This window comes from Penicillium hordei (genome assembly GCF_028827395.1).
Source record: "Penicillium hordei strain IBT 12815 chromosome Unknown utg000003l_segment0_segment0, whole genome shotgun sequence".
Taxonomy (NCBI): domain Eukaryota; kingdom Fungi; phylum Ascomycota; class Eurotiomycetes; order Eurotiales; family Aspergillaceae; genus Penicillium; species Penicillium hordei.
In genome coordinates, this window is record NW_026623144.1 from 1,200,490 (window position 1) to 1,218,093 (window position 17,604).

General features: G+C 49.3%; 7 protein-coding genes across 7 annotated transcripts; 1 reads left to right on the forward strand and 6 right to left on the reverse strand.

Annotated features, from left to right (window-relative positions):
• Positions 1–317: 317 nt before the first annotated feature.
• On the reverse strand, positions 318–2,501 carry N7537_005695 (lipid-binding SYLF domain-containing protein; the record flags this gene model as incomplete). The annotated part of the gene is made up of 1 exon (XM_056896752.1): positions 318–2,501. One exon carries the CDS (start codon positions 2,499–2,501, stop codon positions 318–320), a length of 2,184 nt encoding a protein of 727 aa, XP_056752537.1.
• A 1,647-nt stretch (positions 2,502–4,148) lies between these two features.
• N7537_005696 (electron transfer flavoprotein subunit beta/FixA family protein) lies at positions 4,149–5,285 on the reverse strand. Its single transcript, XM_056896753.1, has 3 exons — positions 5,176–5,285; positions 4,370–5,018; positions 4,149–4,311 (listed from the first exon to the last, which is right to left on the reverse strand). Exons 1-3 carry the CDS (start codon positions 5,224–5,226, stop codon positions 4,229–4,231), a joined length of 783 nt encoding a protein of 260 aa, XP_056752538.1. The 5' UTR covers positions 5,227–5,285; the 3' UTR covers positions 4,149–4,228.
• Positions 5,286–7,388: 2,103 nt separating this feature from the next.
• Positions 7,389–9,487, reverse strand: tah18 (NAPDH-dependent diflavin reductase; the record flags this gene model as incomplete). Its single annotated transcript, XM_056896754.1, has 4 exons — positions 7,389–8,883; positions 8,947–9,045; positions 9,095–9,270; positions 9,329–9,487. The coding sequence occupies 4 exons, from the start codon at positions 9,485–9,487 to the stop codon at positions 7,389–7,391; spliced, it is 1,929 nt and encodes a 642-aa protein (XP_056752539.1).
• Positions 9,488–10,164: 677 nt separating this feature from the next.
• N7537_005698 (DNA-directed RNA polymerase III subunit C31) lies at positions 10,165–11,067 on the reverse strand (the record flags this gene model as incomplete). Its single annotated transcript, XM_056896755.1, has 3 exons — positions 10,165–10,538; positions 10,609–10,855; positions 10,960–11,067. 3 exons carry the CDS (start codon positions 11,065–11,067, stop codon positions 10,165–10,167), a joined length of 729 nt encoding a protein of 242 aa, XP_056752540.1.
• Positions 11,068–11,374: 307 nt separating this feature from the next.
• On the reverse strand, positions 11,375–13,324 carry N7537_005699 (uncharacterized protein; the record flags this gene model as incomplete). The annotated part of the gene is made up of 1 exon (XM_056896756.1): positions 11,375–13,324. One exon carries the CDS (start codon positions 13,322–13,324, stop codon positions 11,375–11,377), a length of 1,950 nt encoding a protein of 649 aa, XP_056752541.1.
• A 58-nt stretch (positions 13,325–13,382) lies between these two features.
• N7537_005700 (COP9 signalosome complex subunit 6) lies at positions 13,383–14,879 on the forward strand (the record flags this gene model as incomplete). The annotated part of the gene is made up of 3 exons (XM_056896757.1): positions 13,383–13,821; positions 13,889–14,365; positions 14,428–14,879. The coding sequence occupies 3 exons, from the start codon at positions 13,383–13,385 to the stop codon at positions 14,877–14,879; spliced, it is 1,368 nt and encodes a 455-aa protein (XP_056752542.1).
• Positions 14,880–15,411: 532 nt separating this feature from the next.
• Positions 15,412–17,262, reverse strand: N7537_005701 (OSTA/TMEM184 family protein; the record flags this gene model as incomplete). Its single annotated transcript, XM_056896758.1, has 6 exons — positions 15,412–16,194; positions 16,255–16,404; positions 16,472–16,597; positions 16,656–16,950; positions 17,024–17,174; positions 17,223–17,262. The coding sequence occupies 6 exons, from the start codon at positions 17,260–17,262 to the stop codon at positions 15,412–15,414; spliced, it is 1,545 nt and encodes a 514-aa protein (XP_056752543.1).
• Between the last annotated feature and the right edge of the window lie 342 nt (positions 17,263–17,604).

Consider the following 17,604-nt stretch of genomic DNA (forward strand, 5'->3'; position numbering starts at 1 on the left):
CAAAGATCCCTTTCCCATCGACCTGACCCAGGAACAAAAACAAATATCCCCAACTCGCTAAGATGCAAACACGCTAAAATCAATGGCAGGAAAAGAACAACATGAAACCCTTTTTCTGGAGGGGAGAGAGGGGGGTAGAAGACACATAAAAAGAAGGCGGAGCCTGGATGGCCCAAGAACTCCCAAATGAGTCAAGACGTGTATAAAAATGCGTATGAGGTATCGTGACAAGATGTGTGTCGAGAAAAATATAAAAACAAAAAAGTCGACGCAAGCGCAAAGAGGAATTAGAAAAACATTTGTTAATCAAAAATAGATCACTCAGCCCTGGCATGGGGCAAGGTGGTATCGGTGGTATCGATTTTAGTCCCACCAGGGGACTCTGTGTGTTCTTCGCGATCAGCAAGGACGTGTGAATATGACATTCCAGACTTCTGCCCTTCGGGTTGCTCGATCTCAGTTTCAAGCTTGGCTTCGATCTTGTCGAGGGTCTCTTCGACCTCCGGGGTATTTTCGATATTAGGTGCAAGCTTGGGGACATCGGGAGACTTTTCGAGTCGAGGAGATTGCTCGGGTTTAAGGTCCTTCCCGTCTTCTTGGTCCGCCTTGATCTCCTGCTCGGCGGCATCGGCGGTCTCGGTGGCAGTGTGATCTTCGAGGGTAATGACGTTATCCTCAATCTCCGACTTCGTGTCAACAAACTCTTCATCGTCGCTCGTGGCAGGAATACCAGGAGAGGACTTGGCCTTCTCCGGGGATGGAAGCGCGTGTGGAGATTCATCCAACTGCTCGAGATTCTCCGCCGCCTCAGTGACATCTGTGGGTGAGGTGTTATTGCTTGAATACGAGAGCGCCGTAGGAGATGTTGAGGCACGGCTTGATCCAGAGCCTGGGATGTGACGTGGGTGTCGCGGAGGTAAGGCAGGTGGGGTGCGCGCGGGGATTGTAACTAGGCGAGCCCGGGTGAAGCTCGGCGACGTAGGCTTGGTGTCAGGGTCTGTCGTCTGGCCCTCCGCCGTTGTGGGTGAGGGCGGGATACTATCCCTTGGTGTGACAGTGGCATTGCCAACCTCGTGAACCTCATAGTGCTCGTCGTCATCCTCGAACTCGGGGTCGTCGTGTGCATCTTCGCAGGCATTCGCTTTCGCTCTCCTATCCTCCGCCTCCTCGCCCTCTAATTGGCGGACCTTCACATGCTCTTCATTGCCGTGGATAGCAATCGTATCCCAGTGAGAGCCGTCATTTTCGATCCAGGTATTCATCGGTGGACGGCCAATAGACGATCCCTTCGCGCTGCGAGAAGATGCACGGCTCACTGATGTGGGCTCGGTTAGCGGGGCGTCATCGGTCTGCGTGCCACGGTCGACACTAGCATAGCTCTTGGAGCTCTGCACACTCGCGCGCCAACTATTGCGCGGCGAGCTATCCATGCTGCGCCGAAAGAAAGTGCTATAAATAGGGCTGTCCGGGTTCGGCCGGAATTCAAATGTCTCATGGTTTGGTCTCACCTTTGTGCCGGCCTCGCGGATGAAGAGCCCCTCCGCCTCCAGCGCCTTCACTCCATATGGATCGGGATCGTCCACAGCCGGCACACCGAAAGCAGATTGTCCGTCTTCCGACAACTCTATATCGCCAGGTGTTTCGCCCGGTGGCGGGACAAGACTTTCGTCAACGTCAGAGTCGCCCTGTGCGGCCTTCAAGGTCTGCATGAGGGTTTGGAGTTCGTGGGGCGGATGCCGGACTTTGCCGGATAGAATCTCGTCGACGGATATCCGCTCGCCGTAGAAGCGCTCATTCTCGTCAGTTCGCTCAATAATGATTGTGCCATCGACGGCAACACCCGCGTATAGGCCTTTGCTTTTCATATATGTCCAAATTGGTGCCTGGCGTTTGTGCACTTCGGATTCGAGGACCCCACCCATACCTACGGGTCCCGCGGCTGCGCTGACCTCGCCGCCGAGAGTGCAACGGAATTTCTTGAATGCTTCCAGCGCCTCGTGGGTGTTGATGATTACCACGCAGTCATAAATGTCAACTCCAGCGAGAAAACCTATTCCGGCTGTGTGTAGCATGATACCAGATGGCGGGCTCCATGCGCCGGTCTCGGGGAGGCGACCGATCAGCACACCACTACCGCCAGAGCCACTCATCCACAGACCCGTGCGCATGGTCGTGAAGATGGCGACTCCCTTGGCGTTTCTGAGTACTTGTGTTGGGATCTTCTGGATAACGCGCTGCTTGCCCTTGGGGCGATTGATCTTGCCATTCTCATCGACGCCGGTTGTTGAATCGGGGGCATAGAAGCCGTCTTTGCAGAAGCTGCGTAGGATGCGCGCAGCTTTGTCGGCTTCCTTGTCGAGTGTCATGGGCCAGAAGGCTTCGGCGCCCAGCTTGTGCGATAGGCGATTAACGGGGCCGCCGAGCTTGTCGACGGTGTCCCATGCTTTGTCGAAGCCCTTTTTAGAGATGCTTTTGGTCTTCTCCCACCGATTTGGAGGCATGGTGGCTGCCAGACAGGAGAGAATTTATAAGTTATTATAAGGTCGTTGAAGAAGTATCAAGAATTTGGAGGCGCTTTGCGCCGCGAAAGGCAGATCAAGGCGGAATCTATACACCACTGAAACACGACTTGCGCCGCGAACAGCAGAATCCCGACAGATACTTAAATCGGGAATGTATCGAGGGATTTGGTAAGATCTGCGTAACCCAAGAATGCGGGGAGGAATGTTGGAAACTTTACACGAAAGAAAGTATAAGAGATTATGCTTATAGAAGAAAGTAAAAGGAAGAAATAGAAAAAGATTTCCAATCCGGGTCAGACGGAAAGGGTTTGAATATTTAAGGCCTGGACCAGAGCAACGTTATGGCTTCCCATGGTTCCAAGGTTCGGAGAGGCAATGTCATCATCCATGGATCAGCTGTTTTTTTTTTTTTGTTTTTTAAAATTGGTCGGTTTTTTTCTTTATACTAGTACTGTGTATGTATCTATCCGGAGTACTCCGTACTCCGTACCATTGTACATAGTATATAGACATTGAACCTATTGATATTATCGCCTATGACATTTGGAATACCTTAGCTCTTGTACCTCCAAATCTCAGAAATGACCAGTCCAGATAATCACATACCTCGCAACCCCACCTGGAAAATTTAAAAAGCCCTGGCCTCCAGGCTAGAACGCGTGTCAAGGTATTTCTTTAGACTTTCTTTTTTACATATTCACTTAGTATTCCGTGCTGAGAAAAAAATAACAAACATGAAACGAAAAGAAATTGTTACTATTAATTTCTATTATTTTGGTCTGGTGCATCTTCAAGCCCCAGTGGATCCCTCAGATGACAGCTCAACCTAGGCTGAACAGATCGACCACGCTATAGGCAATGTACGCATCCGTCGGCTCGGTTTTCCCTTTACTCCGCACGGAATAGTAATTTGACATTAGATATCTTTTCAGCTGATTGCCAGCGCATAGTCTAGTATATCCCCAGGCTGCGGAGTATAATAATGCAAGATCTTTTTCTATGCTGATCTCGTAACAGATCTACACTAATGTACTTGCCCCGATGGGGAATTTCAACATTATGCACCATATCTTTATGTGCCGATTTGGTGCTTTTGCAATGTAAATCAGCCGTTAAAAAAAAGGTCTTCTGCCTGTGAGGCTCTCGGAACATTTCATCACCAATCGGAGAAAGTTGGGTGCTGTGGCTGATAATGGAAGTATTGCCTCGGCCTGAGATGCAACTTGGGCGCTGTAGAGTTCCGATTGGTTAGTTTTGCCAGCATTCAATAAATAGACCTTCCAAGGTTAGGCCGAGAAGAACGATACATATGGCCATCCCTATACGGGGTGGCTATTGCTTCGTACATACTTCCTCAACCGCAAACGAGATCTAGCCACTCTAGCGCCGCTGTGGCGGATTATGATCCACGATGTTGCAGTAGTGTGGCCCCCCTACGAACTATGACTCTGCTTACAGATATGATCCCTAATTGAACATGCCAACCGATTGGAACTAGTGGACCTAGCACAGACTATCGATTATAAAGAATACGTTTTTCATTTATATAAAGATCTAGCATCCAATACATGCACACATGCCTTGCCACACAGCATGGCTATCAGAAAGTGTGGGAGAAATGGGCAAGACGAATCCAAACCTAGTGGGTAACATTTCAAAGGCGATGGTATAGAAACACAGGGTAATCAAGAACAATCTTAGCGCATTTACAACGCACCCAGCTCCTTAAGCTTGGAGACAAGGCCATCGACATCCTCGACCTTGCCACCACCCTTTCGTGGCGCGGGTTCTACAGAACATTAGCTCAATCCCACGAACGAAATAGCAGAACCACGAGAAGCACATACCTGTAACCTTCAGAGTCTTCAACCGCCGTGTGTCTTCGACACCGAGATCGGCAAGAGTCTTCTTCTCAAGGGGCTTCTTCTTGGCCTTCATAATGTTGGGCAAGCTGGCGTACCGAGGCTCGTTCAACCGCAGATCCGTAGTAATAACCATGGGCAGCTTGGCGCGGAGCGTTTCAACCCCACCATCAACCTCGTGGGTAATCTCAACGGTACCAGCCTCGTCCTTAATGTCAACTTTGCTGGCCTGCGTAGCCTGGGGCCACCCAAGAAGACCAGCAAGCATCTGACCAGTCTGACCCTGGTCACCGTCAATAGCCTGCTTACCCAGCAGCACGAGGTTCACATTCTGCTCCTTAACAACGGCCTGCAGCATCTTGGCGATGGTCAGTGGCTCCGGGCCACCGTCGCCCTTCTCCGGTACGTCAATGTGGAAGGCTCGATCAGCGCCCATGGCCATGGCGGTGCGGAGGACGTCAGGACATTTCGGGCCACCGGCGGAAAGTGCGAGGATATCTTCGACCTTAATGGGGCCCTTGCGCTCGCGAAGGCGGACGGCCTCTTCGATTGAGAGCTCGTCAAATGGGTTCAGAGAATGCTTGACACCAGCGGTTTCGACACCGGTCTGGGCTTTGTTGATGCGGGGTTTGATCTATTAAATTCAAAGGTGGGTATCAGCCGTGATATCCCAATTCCAGGGTGAGTGGTGGGGGTCATGGAGACCCTGTTGAATGAAAGGTACAGCTCCGAGCATCGGTCGCCCGAAGCTGCACTTGGAGGGGCCATAGTTGAATTGGCATTTGACTTACCGCATAGTCGATAACGCGCTTGACGGGCACCAATATCCTTAGGCCACTCATTTTGTGTAATCAGTAGTCGAGCAACGGCCAATTCCTGAGTTGATGTAAGGAAGTTTGGATGCTCGGAGGAAGAAAGCGTGCGGTGACGGAGTGCCAAGAAATCAAAAACGCCGACGCGGCCCGAGTTTAACCCTCGTCGCACCAGGGACTCCTCATGGTACCGTCAGGCTTTGCGGCCATCATGATAACAAGCGCTTGAAGTCGGAGCGTCGAGGTCGTATACATTTTACATGCATCGACGATCCTTTTCAGATTTGTGTTGCTAAAGCTTGGTTTTTGTTTAAGCGCAGTTCCAAGTTGTCTACCCTACTAGTAGTTGCTGGAAACCGTATTTTACAATGTGCCTAATATGGGATATGGTGACAATTCATAGACCAGAAGGAGTGTAATTGTACCGGGGAAATACAACAAGGAGCCTATGTGCGGAGTAGTATATACTCATTTAATAACATATCTATTTTAGCTCACCTCATTGTAACTACGCGTTGATGATCTCTTCCTCTATTCACATCACCGTTCATAATTAGGTAGACCGCATCAAAATAAACAACAGGAGTTCAAAGTCACCAGCAAGTTCCCTAAAGAATGAGAAAAGAACAAGACACACAGACAAGTCTAATGGAAAAAGAACAGGACGGCAATTAGCTCTGGAAGTGATATGGGGTTGCTGATGGCCGCAATTCTTCGCCGTATTCACACCACCGAACCTGCCGAGGTTAACCATACAGCCTACATATTGTGATAATGAATATTGTTTTGCATTTGACAAGACTAACCAGGCGAGAAGAATAGCCTACTTTAATTGGATGATATGGTAATAAACTGTATAGTTGTGTCAAAGTTTAGCCCTAATACATGTCTTCCTATTGTTTTCTAGTGGGCTACAGGGCATGTTGATTCCTCCCTCGAGACTGTAGATTCGTTGCATTCTCCATTATATATTCAAAGACAACAAATCATTCTCCAGCTATTCCTAACTCATAGAGAAAATTAGGATGACCCGAAAACAAAACAAAATAAAAGGAAAGGAAAACGGCGGCTGCATGTCGCGCCTGCGAACGAAGTTGGGTTTTGTCAATCGCCTTAGGCCACTCGCGCAACCGTGCTACGTCTTATATGTAAAAAGAAAATCAACTCTTAACTTGGCACTAGACTGTGGTTAACCATAGGTAACACGACTGAAATCGACAGATTATACAGAGAGATGAATTAGATAAACTAGAGGAGCAAAACACAAATGCAGAGGGAGCTACTGCTGGTTGGCACTTCGCGATCCCTTGGGTCTCTAGTTCCATTAGGAAGCATGGCACAAGTTTTGCGAACGACGACGTTATCAGGGGCCAATGCGTGGTACCTCCATACTTAGAAATAAATAGACAAGTCATCTGTACCAAAAATTGCACTTTGTACATACATTCTGTGCCAGTAGTGATGAAGTGATTGGTCCAAGTTCGATGAGTCAACGACTCGGATATGTACCCTCATGATCATGGAAAATTCCTTGGCTATTTGTGATTAGGAAGTACCCTATCTATTCAGCGCAACTGGGCAAGTAATCTGGGATATGTGGGGGATGCCATCACCTCCCTGGGGTACACTCGGATGTTCAGATTCGGCCCTACCGAAGCCGAGTGTTACAACCTGCCCCTGGACTGGCGAGTTACAAACTAGGCCAAAAAGACCACTATATCTGAGCGTTACGCTCAGATAGACCAGGCTCCGATAACTATAGTGCGTGACATGACACCGAGTCCCATAGAGCTTGAGAACTAACCGTGACATCGCAAGGTGGAAAATGAGATAAAGTAAACCAATCTAAAAAGCTCGCGTTGTATCCTAGTACCCAGGTGATATGGACATCGAAACTATCAAACAAATCATTGAACAATAAGGTAAAAAAGACCATGGAAGACCAAAGAAAATCCGTTACATACCTAGGTAGGTATGTAGTAGACAATATTTGCATTGATACACATACTAGGTTGTAGATATAGGTGTCGTGAACATAATTGGATGTTCCTTCTTACGAAATTGTTTTGCATCGTAAATGGTGACCTTCTGCTAATGTGCACCGTCGACATTTTTCCATAAATACATGTATGTACACACAGATGGAAAATGTCTCATATTCCGCTGTGATGAAAACCAAATATCCACACCTATTACCAAGTTTCTTGCTTGTAGCGGCCGATTTGTTCCATGCCAACGAGATACCCCTCTGCCTGAGAACGGGTGAAAGGCTGCCCCGGTGAAGGAGCTCCTCCATGCTGGAAGGCTTCGATAAGCGCCTCGCGCACAGCTTGGGGCATGCGACCCGAGGAACCACAAATATAAACCGACCCCTGCATATCATGCAGCACACGGAAAAAGAGCGGGAAGTTCTCGCGCACGGTATCTTGCACGTAGACCTTGCGTTGCTGATCACGCGAAAAAGCAGTAAGTACCTGTAGCGGGATGAGCTTGCCGAGCTCCGTCCACTCTTTCTCGAAGAAGAAGTCGGATTCTCGGTTTCGGCCTCCATACAGGAGAATGGTAGGGCCGATTGGTGGATTGACACCAGGGTTTTGCTCGCGGTAAGCCTGCACAAGTGCCGCTTTCTCCCAAAGCATAGAGCGAAGGGGTGCAATTCCAGTGCCCGGTCCAATTAGCACGGTTGCTGCGGTCAGTTGCTGGACTGAAGATTTGAGGCCGCCGGGCTGCAGCTGGATTTGGAGGGTGCTACCTGGCCGGAGGATGGAGAGATATTTGGTACAGACTCCCTCGCGGATTCTCTTGATCACTGTCTGGTATTTGACAATGGCAATGAGTAATTCGAATTGTGTACTGCCATCAGCAGTCTGCTTGCGTTTTCCGCCACTGGCAATGCTAAACTGGCGGGAGCGCATGGCCGGGATAACAGATAGTGCGTGTTGCCATGGAATTTTGACAGTATCGAACTCATGCAGAATTTCAAGTATACTACGCCGTGGGCGTGTAGTGTAATCCCATAGCTCGTCAAGATATTCGGGATTTGTAAATTCTAGTAACCGTTCTTTGTGCATTTCATCGTGGGTGTAATGTGCGATTGTGGAGAAGAAGGATCGACGGGGTATCCCTTTGATGTCGAGATAGTCTACGAGGAGGGCACGGAGAGTTAGGTTGGGATATGAGTCGAGGCCAAGAATGGGTGGCGGTGATGGAATATCTCCTGTTGGAACGAGACAGATTGGTCGATCTGCCTGGTCGTTCCAACCCATCAAGTCAATAAGGGTTTGGACATCAATCGCAGAGCTTTTCGGTGTGATGGCGATCATGTCTCCGGGAACGTAAGAAACAAAGTCAGGGACGGTTAGGGTGATATGGCGCACATCCTGCCAATGCTTTTGTGGAGTCACGCGCCGATTTTCAGTCAATGTCGCACATAGTGTATGTGGGATGGGTCGGGAGTCATGATCCAAATGGCGTAGTCCCGGATATTCATCCGCAGAAGCTTCATGTTCATTGGCGGCGGCAGCTTGGGGTATTGGGACGGAATCATTATCTTCCACTAATTGCAATTTCCACTTTGGTGGGAGCTGCACATCGTCTGGAATCGGGTGCTGTCCAGCAGGAAGAGGATGTCTATCCAGCAAATTCTTTCGAAAATCTGTCATCCATGGTAGGAAGGTTCCCTCAAGTCTATTGGTCAAGCCATGTAAGTCGTGAACAGATATACAGCATGAGGATCAAAAAGTTACTGACCCTTCCGGATGTTGCTGGTCTGCTTCGCCCGTGGGATAGATCTCATTTGCACCAAGCTGTAATAGTCGTTTATAGAGCTTGCGTATCGCCCAATTGAATCTATCACAATCAGCCATTGAACCACACAATAGTGGTATAGTTTGCATACTTGGGATACGAGCTATCTCCCAGCCCAAAGCAAGTGAAATTTATGCCATTCAAAAAGGTAGCAGGTAACTTCTTCAACAAGAGCGACTTCCAAAAAGACCGTGCATTGGCCGGAAAATCGCCTTGTCCAGTAGTCGAGGCAACAAATATGGTGAGTGTGTATGAGGAAAGAGATTCCTATGATTCCATGGGCATTAGGCCTCTAGAGGATTGCTGTCGTGTAGATAAGACATACCGGCTTGCATTGATTCAACTCAGATACATGAGTCGCAAAACGGAGCCGCTCGGTCAAAGCGCCCAATTCCTCGGCCACCTCCTGTGCATTACCCGTTTCGGAGCCATATAGAATGAGCACGGACCGTTCCAAGGGACGTGGACTTTGAGTGTCGCTCATTCTGCGCTTTAAGGTCGAAGTGTCTGAACAGTCCTTGCTTTGCCCCTCCGAAAATCGGCTGACGTCACGCAAAAACCAATCAATCTTATCGAATACCCACCGCCCTATTTACCGCCTCCGCGAGTTGATGTTCGTCCAGTTTTGGAGACTCGAATATATGGGCATTTGAGGAGGGTAATATATCTCTGGGGTTATATCATAAAGTGGGTCAAGAAGTTTGATAGAGGGATGAAACCCCAGGGAGGTGATGTACGCTTTTTCTAGTTGAACAAGCGGACATAGGGACTGAGCCCAAATGGAGGTGATGAGATGTAAGGGTAGGTCAACTACGAGATACTTTTGTATTGGCCAACCTTTATTCTAGAACAGTCCTCATGTTAACTCAGAAGTCTCTGTCTTGCATATTGCCTACTGGGCCTTGAAGAAGCTACAAGTTCTCACTGCTCGTTTCGCTTGGAGTATACAAGCGTAGGAACTAGCCAATGTTGTGCGAAGTGTTTAGTTTGCTTGCTAATGGCCTGAGTTACTGTAGACTTATCTGCGCTGAACACACCGAATAATTCACCGTGGCATTGAATAGATACAAGAGATATACCAAAGAGGCATGGATCAGACCGCTGAAGAGCCGCAGTGAGGCTGGCTAAATTGAAAGAAAAAGGGTATCGTGAATCTGCTTTTCAGAAGTCATCGTCGCCGCCGCCGCCCCCACCATCTTCATCACCCATATCATCTTCTCCATCGTCGAAGTACTGTTCAGCATTGTAATCGCCGCCCATTTCATCATCATCTTCGGAGAAGTCATCATCCATAATTTCCTCTTCCTGTTCATCATCCCCATCAAGCAATCCAGCTTCATCTGCATCTGCGTCGCCTTCATCCTCGTCTTCACCGCCAGCTGTGCGCTTCGCAGGTCCAGCTTCGTCTTCTTCGTCTTCGAAACCGCGCTTCACTCCAGCGACTGAAGCCTGGGCCTGGTAGCCATCCAAGGACGCGTCGGGTCGGAAGTTTGGCTGGAGGGTTTGCCATAGCTCGCGGGGGAAGAATTTCAAGACTGAACAGTTCAAGCATTCGGGGTCAGTCTTCTGTAGCCATAGAAAAATTAATGCTGGCAGTAAACTTACAATAAGACCGTCCGGTGATCTTGGGTAATGTGCGCCGTTTCTTTTGATAACGGCCGGAATAAGTGGGCATGCCGTGGAAAGCGTCAAAGTTAGCGCGCGCGGCGCTGCCTTTTTTGGCATTGGAAGATGACGCATCAAGAACGGAGTAGTAGGGACCCTCGTGAAAGCTTTCACGCAACGCTCGGTAGTAGTCTACCTGGGTTTGTTCTGCGGGACTCAACTTCCGAGCAAAGGGAACAGTGTATTTCTGAGGGCATAGGAAGTTAGGACCTGTAAATTTCGACATAATGGAGATTGTTGGATTAAACGAGGGAGATTTCCTGGAGAGCCAGGTCAAAGAAGCAAACATACAGGGTATAGCGGTGTTGGAGCTGTGTCTGGCTCTCCGCCTGGGTCTGCGTCCCAAGTAAACTCTGTACCGGGGGGTTTTTTGCCCTTTGGCGCCCCACGACGCGACATATTTGCGGTAATAGAACGTCAATTAATGTAGGTTAACGAATATGGATCATTTTTCATGATATAGCTGCGGGCAGATGATCATGACTCCGGAAAAATACATTTCTTCACCGCCCACCCGAAACAGCACTAGGGCTGGCAGATTCCCTCCCCGCGTGAACGCTAAGATAACAATGCGCAGATCTTTACTTTGTACTCCGACAATAGACTATTGAACTTCAAATTGTTTTATTCAAATTGTTTTAATTGAACATGAGACTACATGGCAATCATTGAACTATTTCATGTGCTTTTCAAATTCATTGTGACATCATGGTCCGGCAGTCACTACCTGAGCACCGCCAGATTGCACGGGTCCCCAGGGACCCTCATTCACACGCTGTTGTAGCGTTCGCATGATATCTTCAAACCCTTCAACCTGGCCATCAGTTTCTTGCAACCGGCTATGCAACGCTACGAGAACATCATGTTTCGCAGTGGCAACTTTCCAAACGACACTCTGGGTATCACCTGCACCACCCCCGACGAAGTCTGCGTAGGAGCGAGGTGGCTTGAAAAGATATGGGAGAAGGGTAGTCAGGGCAGGTGGAGTGAGAACTGCCCATGCTCCTGAGGTAGGGAAAAACCCATTAGTGGCTGGGGATAGCTGACCCAAACCCTCTTCGGAGGGTAGTTGGAACCGTGATGAATTGGCGTTGGCGGGTGCTGAAGGTGAGGGTTTCCAGTTGGCTGTGGCAATAGCTCTCATAAAAGTTATGGCCGACAACGCAATATCTTTCATCACTAGGACATCGGCAGCGCCCACCACATTGTCCCAGAAAGTGGGGTGTTGGTTGACATAAAGGAAATAGAGAATTCGCGCTGCAGCTGCTTCGCGGTCCCAGTCAGTTGGAGTTGAGCCGGATGTGTTCAAATTCATTGAATCAGAAATTCCAGTTCGCTGAGGTCCGTGGAAAACTTTGGCCAGAACATCCAGAGCTTCGCCATTTTGGGGGGTTGTGGGAATTGCAAGAACCGGGTTGGCACCATGTTTGCCTGCTTCTATAAGAAGTACTCGGGGAAGTGAAGCTAAAATAGCAAGGTGACCTGTAGGTACTTCACCATGTGCCCATTGCGCGGTAGGAATGGTGAGAGACCTGTTGATGCGGGAAATAATCCCGTCAAGTAGGGTAGAGGGGTTCTGCAGCAAGTGGTTGGGATACATCTCGGCGTACCGGGCCACATATGCCATGACTGGGCCGGAAAGGTAGAGAAGATCTACCGAGTCCAGCTTGGACTCATCGAGATAATAAGTCAGCACTTTAGAATGCAGTTTGTGTTCGACAAGGAAGTCGAGGGCAGGGGACGAGAAAGTCGAAGTAGACTGCACAGAGCTTCGAGCGACGAGGCCCGGTCCATCGATCTCTAGCAGCTCGCGGAAGAAGTTGAGTAGCGTCATATGCATCAAGACATCGCTCACTTGAACCATATGGCAGGTTGCAAAATGCAGGAGACTACTGCTCTGGTATTTAGCCTCGATTTCCGGTACTTGGGTTGTTGAAATGATATCCCAGCGTAGATTTCCGGCTTTCACCAAGAGTGTCATTAGCCTGCCCTGTGCGAGCGTTCTTTCACGTTTAGAAAGACTACCAGGGGCATCGCTCTGGAGGCTACATAGCCCGAACAATAAACCGTAGACATCCTTATCAGTGAATACCCTCCTCCACAAGAGTCCCTGTCCTGTATGACTTTCATCGCCAGTATGCTCATATTCTCCATTTTCCAGGTGATTAGCGACGTCGACCTCCAAAAGCGCCCATAATGTGTCGAGTGCAGCCTGTGCAACTTCGCCCGACGATGTTGAAAGCCACAGCTCCACGAGTGAAGCCACCAAATCTGAATCGCCTGCAACTATGGCAGCTTCACTGTATTTTTCCCCAGCTTTAGCCAACAGTGAGAGAGCTAGGAGATTGATTGGTGGTGATGGCGCCTTGAAGCCAGCGACAAAATTGATCGGAGGATCGATAGATTGGAGATCGGTGAAGGTGAAGTAGGCAGTGGCTCTGATTCCAAGGTTTGTAATAGGCGTAGGGTCTTCTTGCAAGATGGGAAGGAGCACAGAAATTTGCGATAGAAGAGTGGCAGGGACCACAGGATCGGTGGATTCGACTAGTTGCAACTTCAACTTGTCGATGAGAGGAATGTCCAAGGCCGTGGAGGGGTTCTCCTGGACTTGAGCGAGGTGTAATCTCACTGCATCAAATGTCGAAGGAACTGACATTGCGACTTCTTCAAATATCTTCAGTTCTTCTAAAACCAGTTACAGACTTAAACCTGAAATGGACGCGTTCGTGACAGGTGAAGCTCGCCCTTCGCGCCGCGGGGAAAGCTCATTTATGCCTCAGGCACCAACACCAAACCTACCAAACATGACCGCATCAACCAACCGTATTTACTACTTTGTCCCTCACAACACATTCCTCTACATGCCAGGATTACAGCCTACGATTATGGAGCCTCCACAGTCTCTAGTTTCTCGAAAGTCATCCGATTCGGGTCTCCATATCCAGCTACACCCTCTCGTTCTTCTCACTGTCTCCGACCAAATTACTCGACACGCTGCCCGACAGCAGCATGGGCCGATAATTGGCGGTCTCCTAGGCCAGCAGAACGGACGAGAGATAACACTAGAGCATGCATTCGAGTGCCCGGTTACATGCGGACTGAACGATGAGGTTATTTTGCCAGCGGCATGGTTTCAAGAACGTCTCCAGCAGTGTACGTGGAACCTCTCACAAGATCAATTAGCGCCGTTCCTAGTGAGTACGAACTGACCATATAATAGTCAAGGATGTGCACAAAAGCCCCGCTCTAGACCTTGTTGGATGGTGGTCAACCGCGCCATCGACCGGGCCGACTGACGCCCATCTCCCCCTCCACCGACAGATCCTCCAGGACTACAACGAATCTGCCGTCTTCCTATCCTTCCACCCCTCACAGCTCCAAGGTTCAAGTTCAAATGGAGGCAAGCTTCCTCTGACCGTGTATGAGAGTGTCCACGAAGGCGAGACTGCTCCCGATGCAAGCAAGGACATGCAGGTTGATGGCGAGGAGCCGGTGCTGAATATCAGATTCAGGGAGCTGCCTTACTCAGTGGAAACAGGGGAATCAGAGATGATTGGTATCGATACTATTGTTCAAGCTTCTGGTACCGCTTCTTTGAATGCGACACAGGAGCCAACCAAGCATGCGCAGCAGACAGAACAGACAGAGTCAAATAAGCAGAGCTCGCAGGTTGAACTCTCACAAGAGGAAGAAGAATGTAAGTTCTCCCAGTCTCAACACAACTGCTCCTTGGATGATTGATACTGACCGATTGAAAAGTAATCGCAAGCCTCAGCAGTCGTCTCAACGCTGTTCGCGCCCTCGAATCCCGCGTCTCCCTCATCAAATCATACCTCTCTAGTCTCTCAGAAGCAGATTTCGGCTTGGATCAATCAAAGGGCAATACATCCGCCACCAAGCTGTCACACCCAATCATCCGCAACGTTAACTCTCTCCTCTCACACCTGTCCATCCTCTCTCCGTCGGAGCAAAGCACCTTCACCACCGAAGTACTCTCGCAAAGCAACGACGTGCTATTAATCTCGCTACTCGGCCAACTCACTGACAACGTCAAGGCAATGCGCGAACTGGGCCGGAAATCCGCAGTCGTTCAGGCTACGCGTCACGTAGCCACCGCCCGCAAGGATCCCTCCATGCTTCAAAGGAGCTTCAATGACGAGTTCTATGGCCAGGGTGGACGTGGCGGTCCTGGCAGTGGGATGTATTCGTGATATTAGCCTTTTCTTCAGTGTTTCCACAATCAGCCCATGAAAATACCCCCCACAAATGGCAATATGCCGGATCTTGGGCCTAGATTTTATTTGCTTTGCTTAGACGGTATTGCTTTCTAGGTCCATTTAAGGCCATTTAGACGAAATAACGAGCTTCGATATGATTTCATATTTTTCATTTTCCCATATTCAATCGGTGATACTACAGGTCGGGTCCAGACGATACTATACAAACAAATGTAAACCCATAGCAATGCCAGAAGCATGTGCACCGATGGGGTTATGACAGATAAAGAAAAGGGATAAGACAAAAACAAAAACATGCCGCTATGCAAACAGGCGGGTATCCATACCTATCCAAACAATGGGACATAAAGAGAAGTAAAAGCGCAAAAATCTGGAAGTGCTCATGGGTAGCGTGAGGTAAAAGAGTAATACGTTTGCAGCTCAATCGCAGGGGGGACATGCATATCAAAGCAAGCCCTGCCAATGAGATGTATACGTCGAGTCATAATTGTATCATGGACATGGATCATACATGATGATGGTTGCCAGGGTACGGAGGAGGAGGATGGTAAGGATCGGGCATGGGCATAGGGACTTGCTCCCGGAGAGGACCATCAGATGGGTAAGGGTGAACCGGCGATTCCGAGTACAGATTGTCATGGCTGTGAAGCGAGGAATCCTCATAGGGTGACGGGCTTCGCTCGTAAAATCTAGACGATCTAGACGGGTTGTGGACATGGTCACCGATATCCGACGCATACGGCGAAGTGCCCGTGAGCGCGATCTCGGGATTGGGTTGTGCGTGAGCGAGAAGGACGTCGCCCTCTTCGTAGGGCGTGTCCCCATAGCGGCCCGTTCGGCCTCCGGACATGGCCGTTTCAGCGCCAAGGTAAACCGTTCCATGTTGGGTGAGTTCGCTGCCCTCTTGGGGTGGCTGGAGGCCGAGAGACCCGTCTTGTGGCCGATAGCTAGGGTCCAGCATACGACTTTTGCGGCCGACGAACAGCCAGCGGGCACTTCGACCAATGGCTTTGAGGAGGTCCAATGGGTTCATGGCATCAATCAAGGCCCGTATGCCGTAGCGTCCACCTTGGTATGCGGACTTGCCGTTGCCGTAGAAATCGGTCACTTCACTTGACTGGTTGGTGAGGGCGTAGGTCTTCCATGAGAAGGCCCAGAGATGGAGTATACCAAATATAGCCATCTCACAGTTGATCATCAGCTCCGGGAGTCCAACTTTGAGATCGTTCAGGGCGATTTTATCATTCGCTGCGATAGCACCCTTGGAGACTAGAAGGCTGATGAGTGTCTAAAATGTGGAAACACAAGTTAATAAGTCACTTTATGAGACGATGCTAAAAGAGCTTACCGACTGCCAGAATGACAGGAAAATGACGAGCTTAATCGACAGGATCTTTAAGAATGGCTGATGTTGCTTAATGTCTTGGCTGGTCTGGTGGTAGAACTGGATCAGGCAGTACATGGCGATGGTGACAGAGACCGATTCGATGACGATGGTCTATCAATAGATTGTTAGCGGACCGACTGGGGATGAAACAAAAAGTTGGTCACCGCTTCAGACGTACCCAGATATGCGCAAATGCGGGACTCAGCGATGCTTCGCAGTACACCCCAAAAGCCTGTGTGACAACGGCAACGATGGTCATAAGAACGCGCATCACACAGTATTGGAAAACCCCGACCCAAACAATCTGTACAATAATCAGTTCCCTGGAACTCCTCAACATCTGCCCAAGTCCGTCATCTTACATTGAACCATGTCAATCCACTGCGCGGAGTCCGCCAGATGCGCTCACCACCACAGCATTTCTGAAGCCAATTCAACGGCCAGAGCCATGTCTTTGGTTGGATTCCACGGAAGTAATCCTTCTGGCTGTGTAGATCCGGAGCGATGTAGTGGCACATGAGAGAGAAGAAGGCGGAGATACAGAACGCTTCGTAGCAGTCTCCGAGGACCTCGAAGTAGACGGAGTCATGGTAGAAGAATATGCTGAGCCATGCGACAAGGGAATAGACGGGGACCATGAATAGGATACGGATAATACTGGGACGGGGATGAAGACCATGTCAGCAATGCTCGTATTACGCGTTAACGGCCAAAGAGAAGGGGGACTCACTGTCGCTGTTCGATCGGCTTGCTGTAATGTGTGGCATGTAGCATAATCAGGACCAAAGATACAACACAGGCGATGATGGCGCAAGCGCCGCCCACCAGGAGCGCTAGGACATGAAATGAGATGCCTCCATCCCAAAGTGCGACCTCCTTAACTGTTTCCGATCAGTCACTGCAAAGTTATTCAAGGAGGGGCAACACACTTGTTTCGGACTCCGTGGTATTGCACACTGGCCAGCCCATGATGGCTGATAGGGTGAAAGATGGCAAAAGAGGACTGATGATAGAGTGAACCCTTTTTCCCCCTTTATCTCTTATCCGGATCGACAGGGGAAGACGCCACCAAAGATCAAGAAAATATTGAAGAAACAACTATGTCCATACAAGACACGGATATGGCGTTCTCTTGGCTTATGCACAACCTGTCAGTTTTTGAAAATCTGCCGATTTCTTAGGGATCATCGGAAGCTGAAAAGGCTTAGTCTTTGATCTATTTTTATTTGCTTGGCTCTTTGACAGCCCCTTTAGGTGGACCCTCAACATATATCTTGGTCGAATTGAGGCTGATAATATATATACTATAAC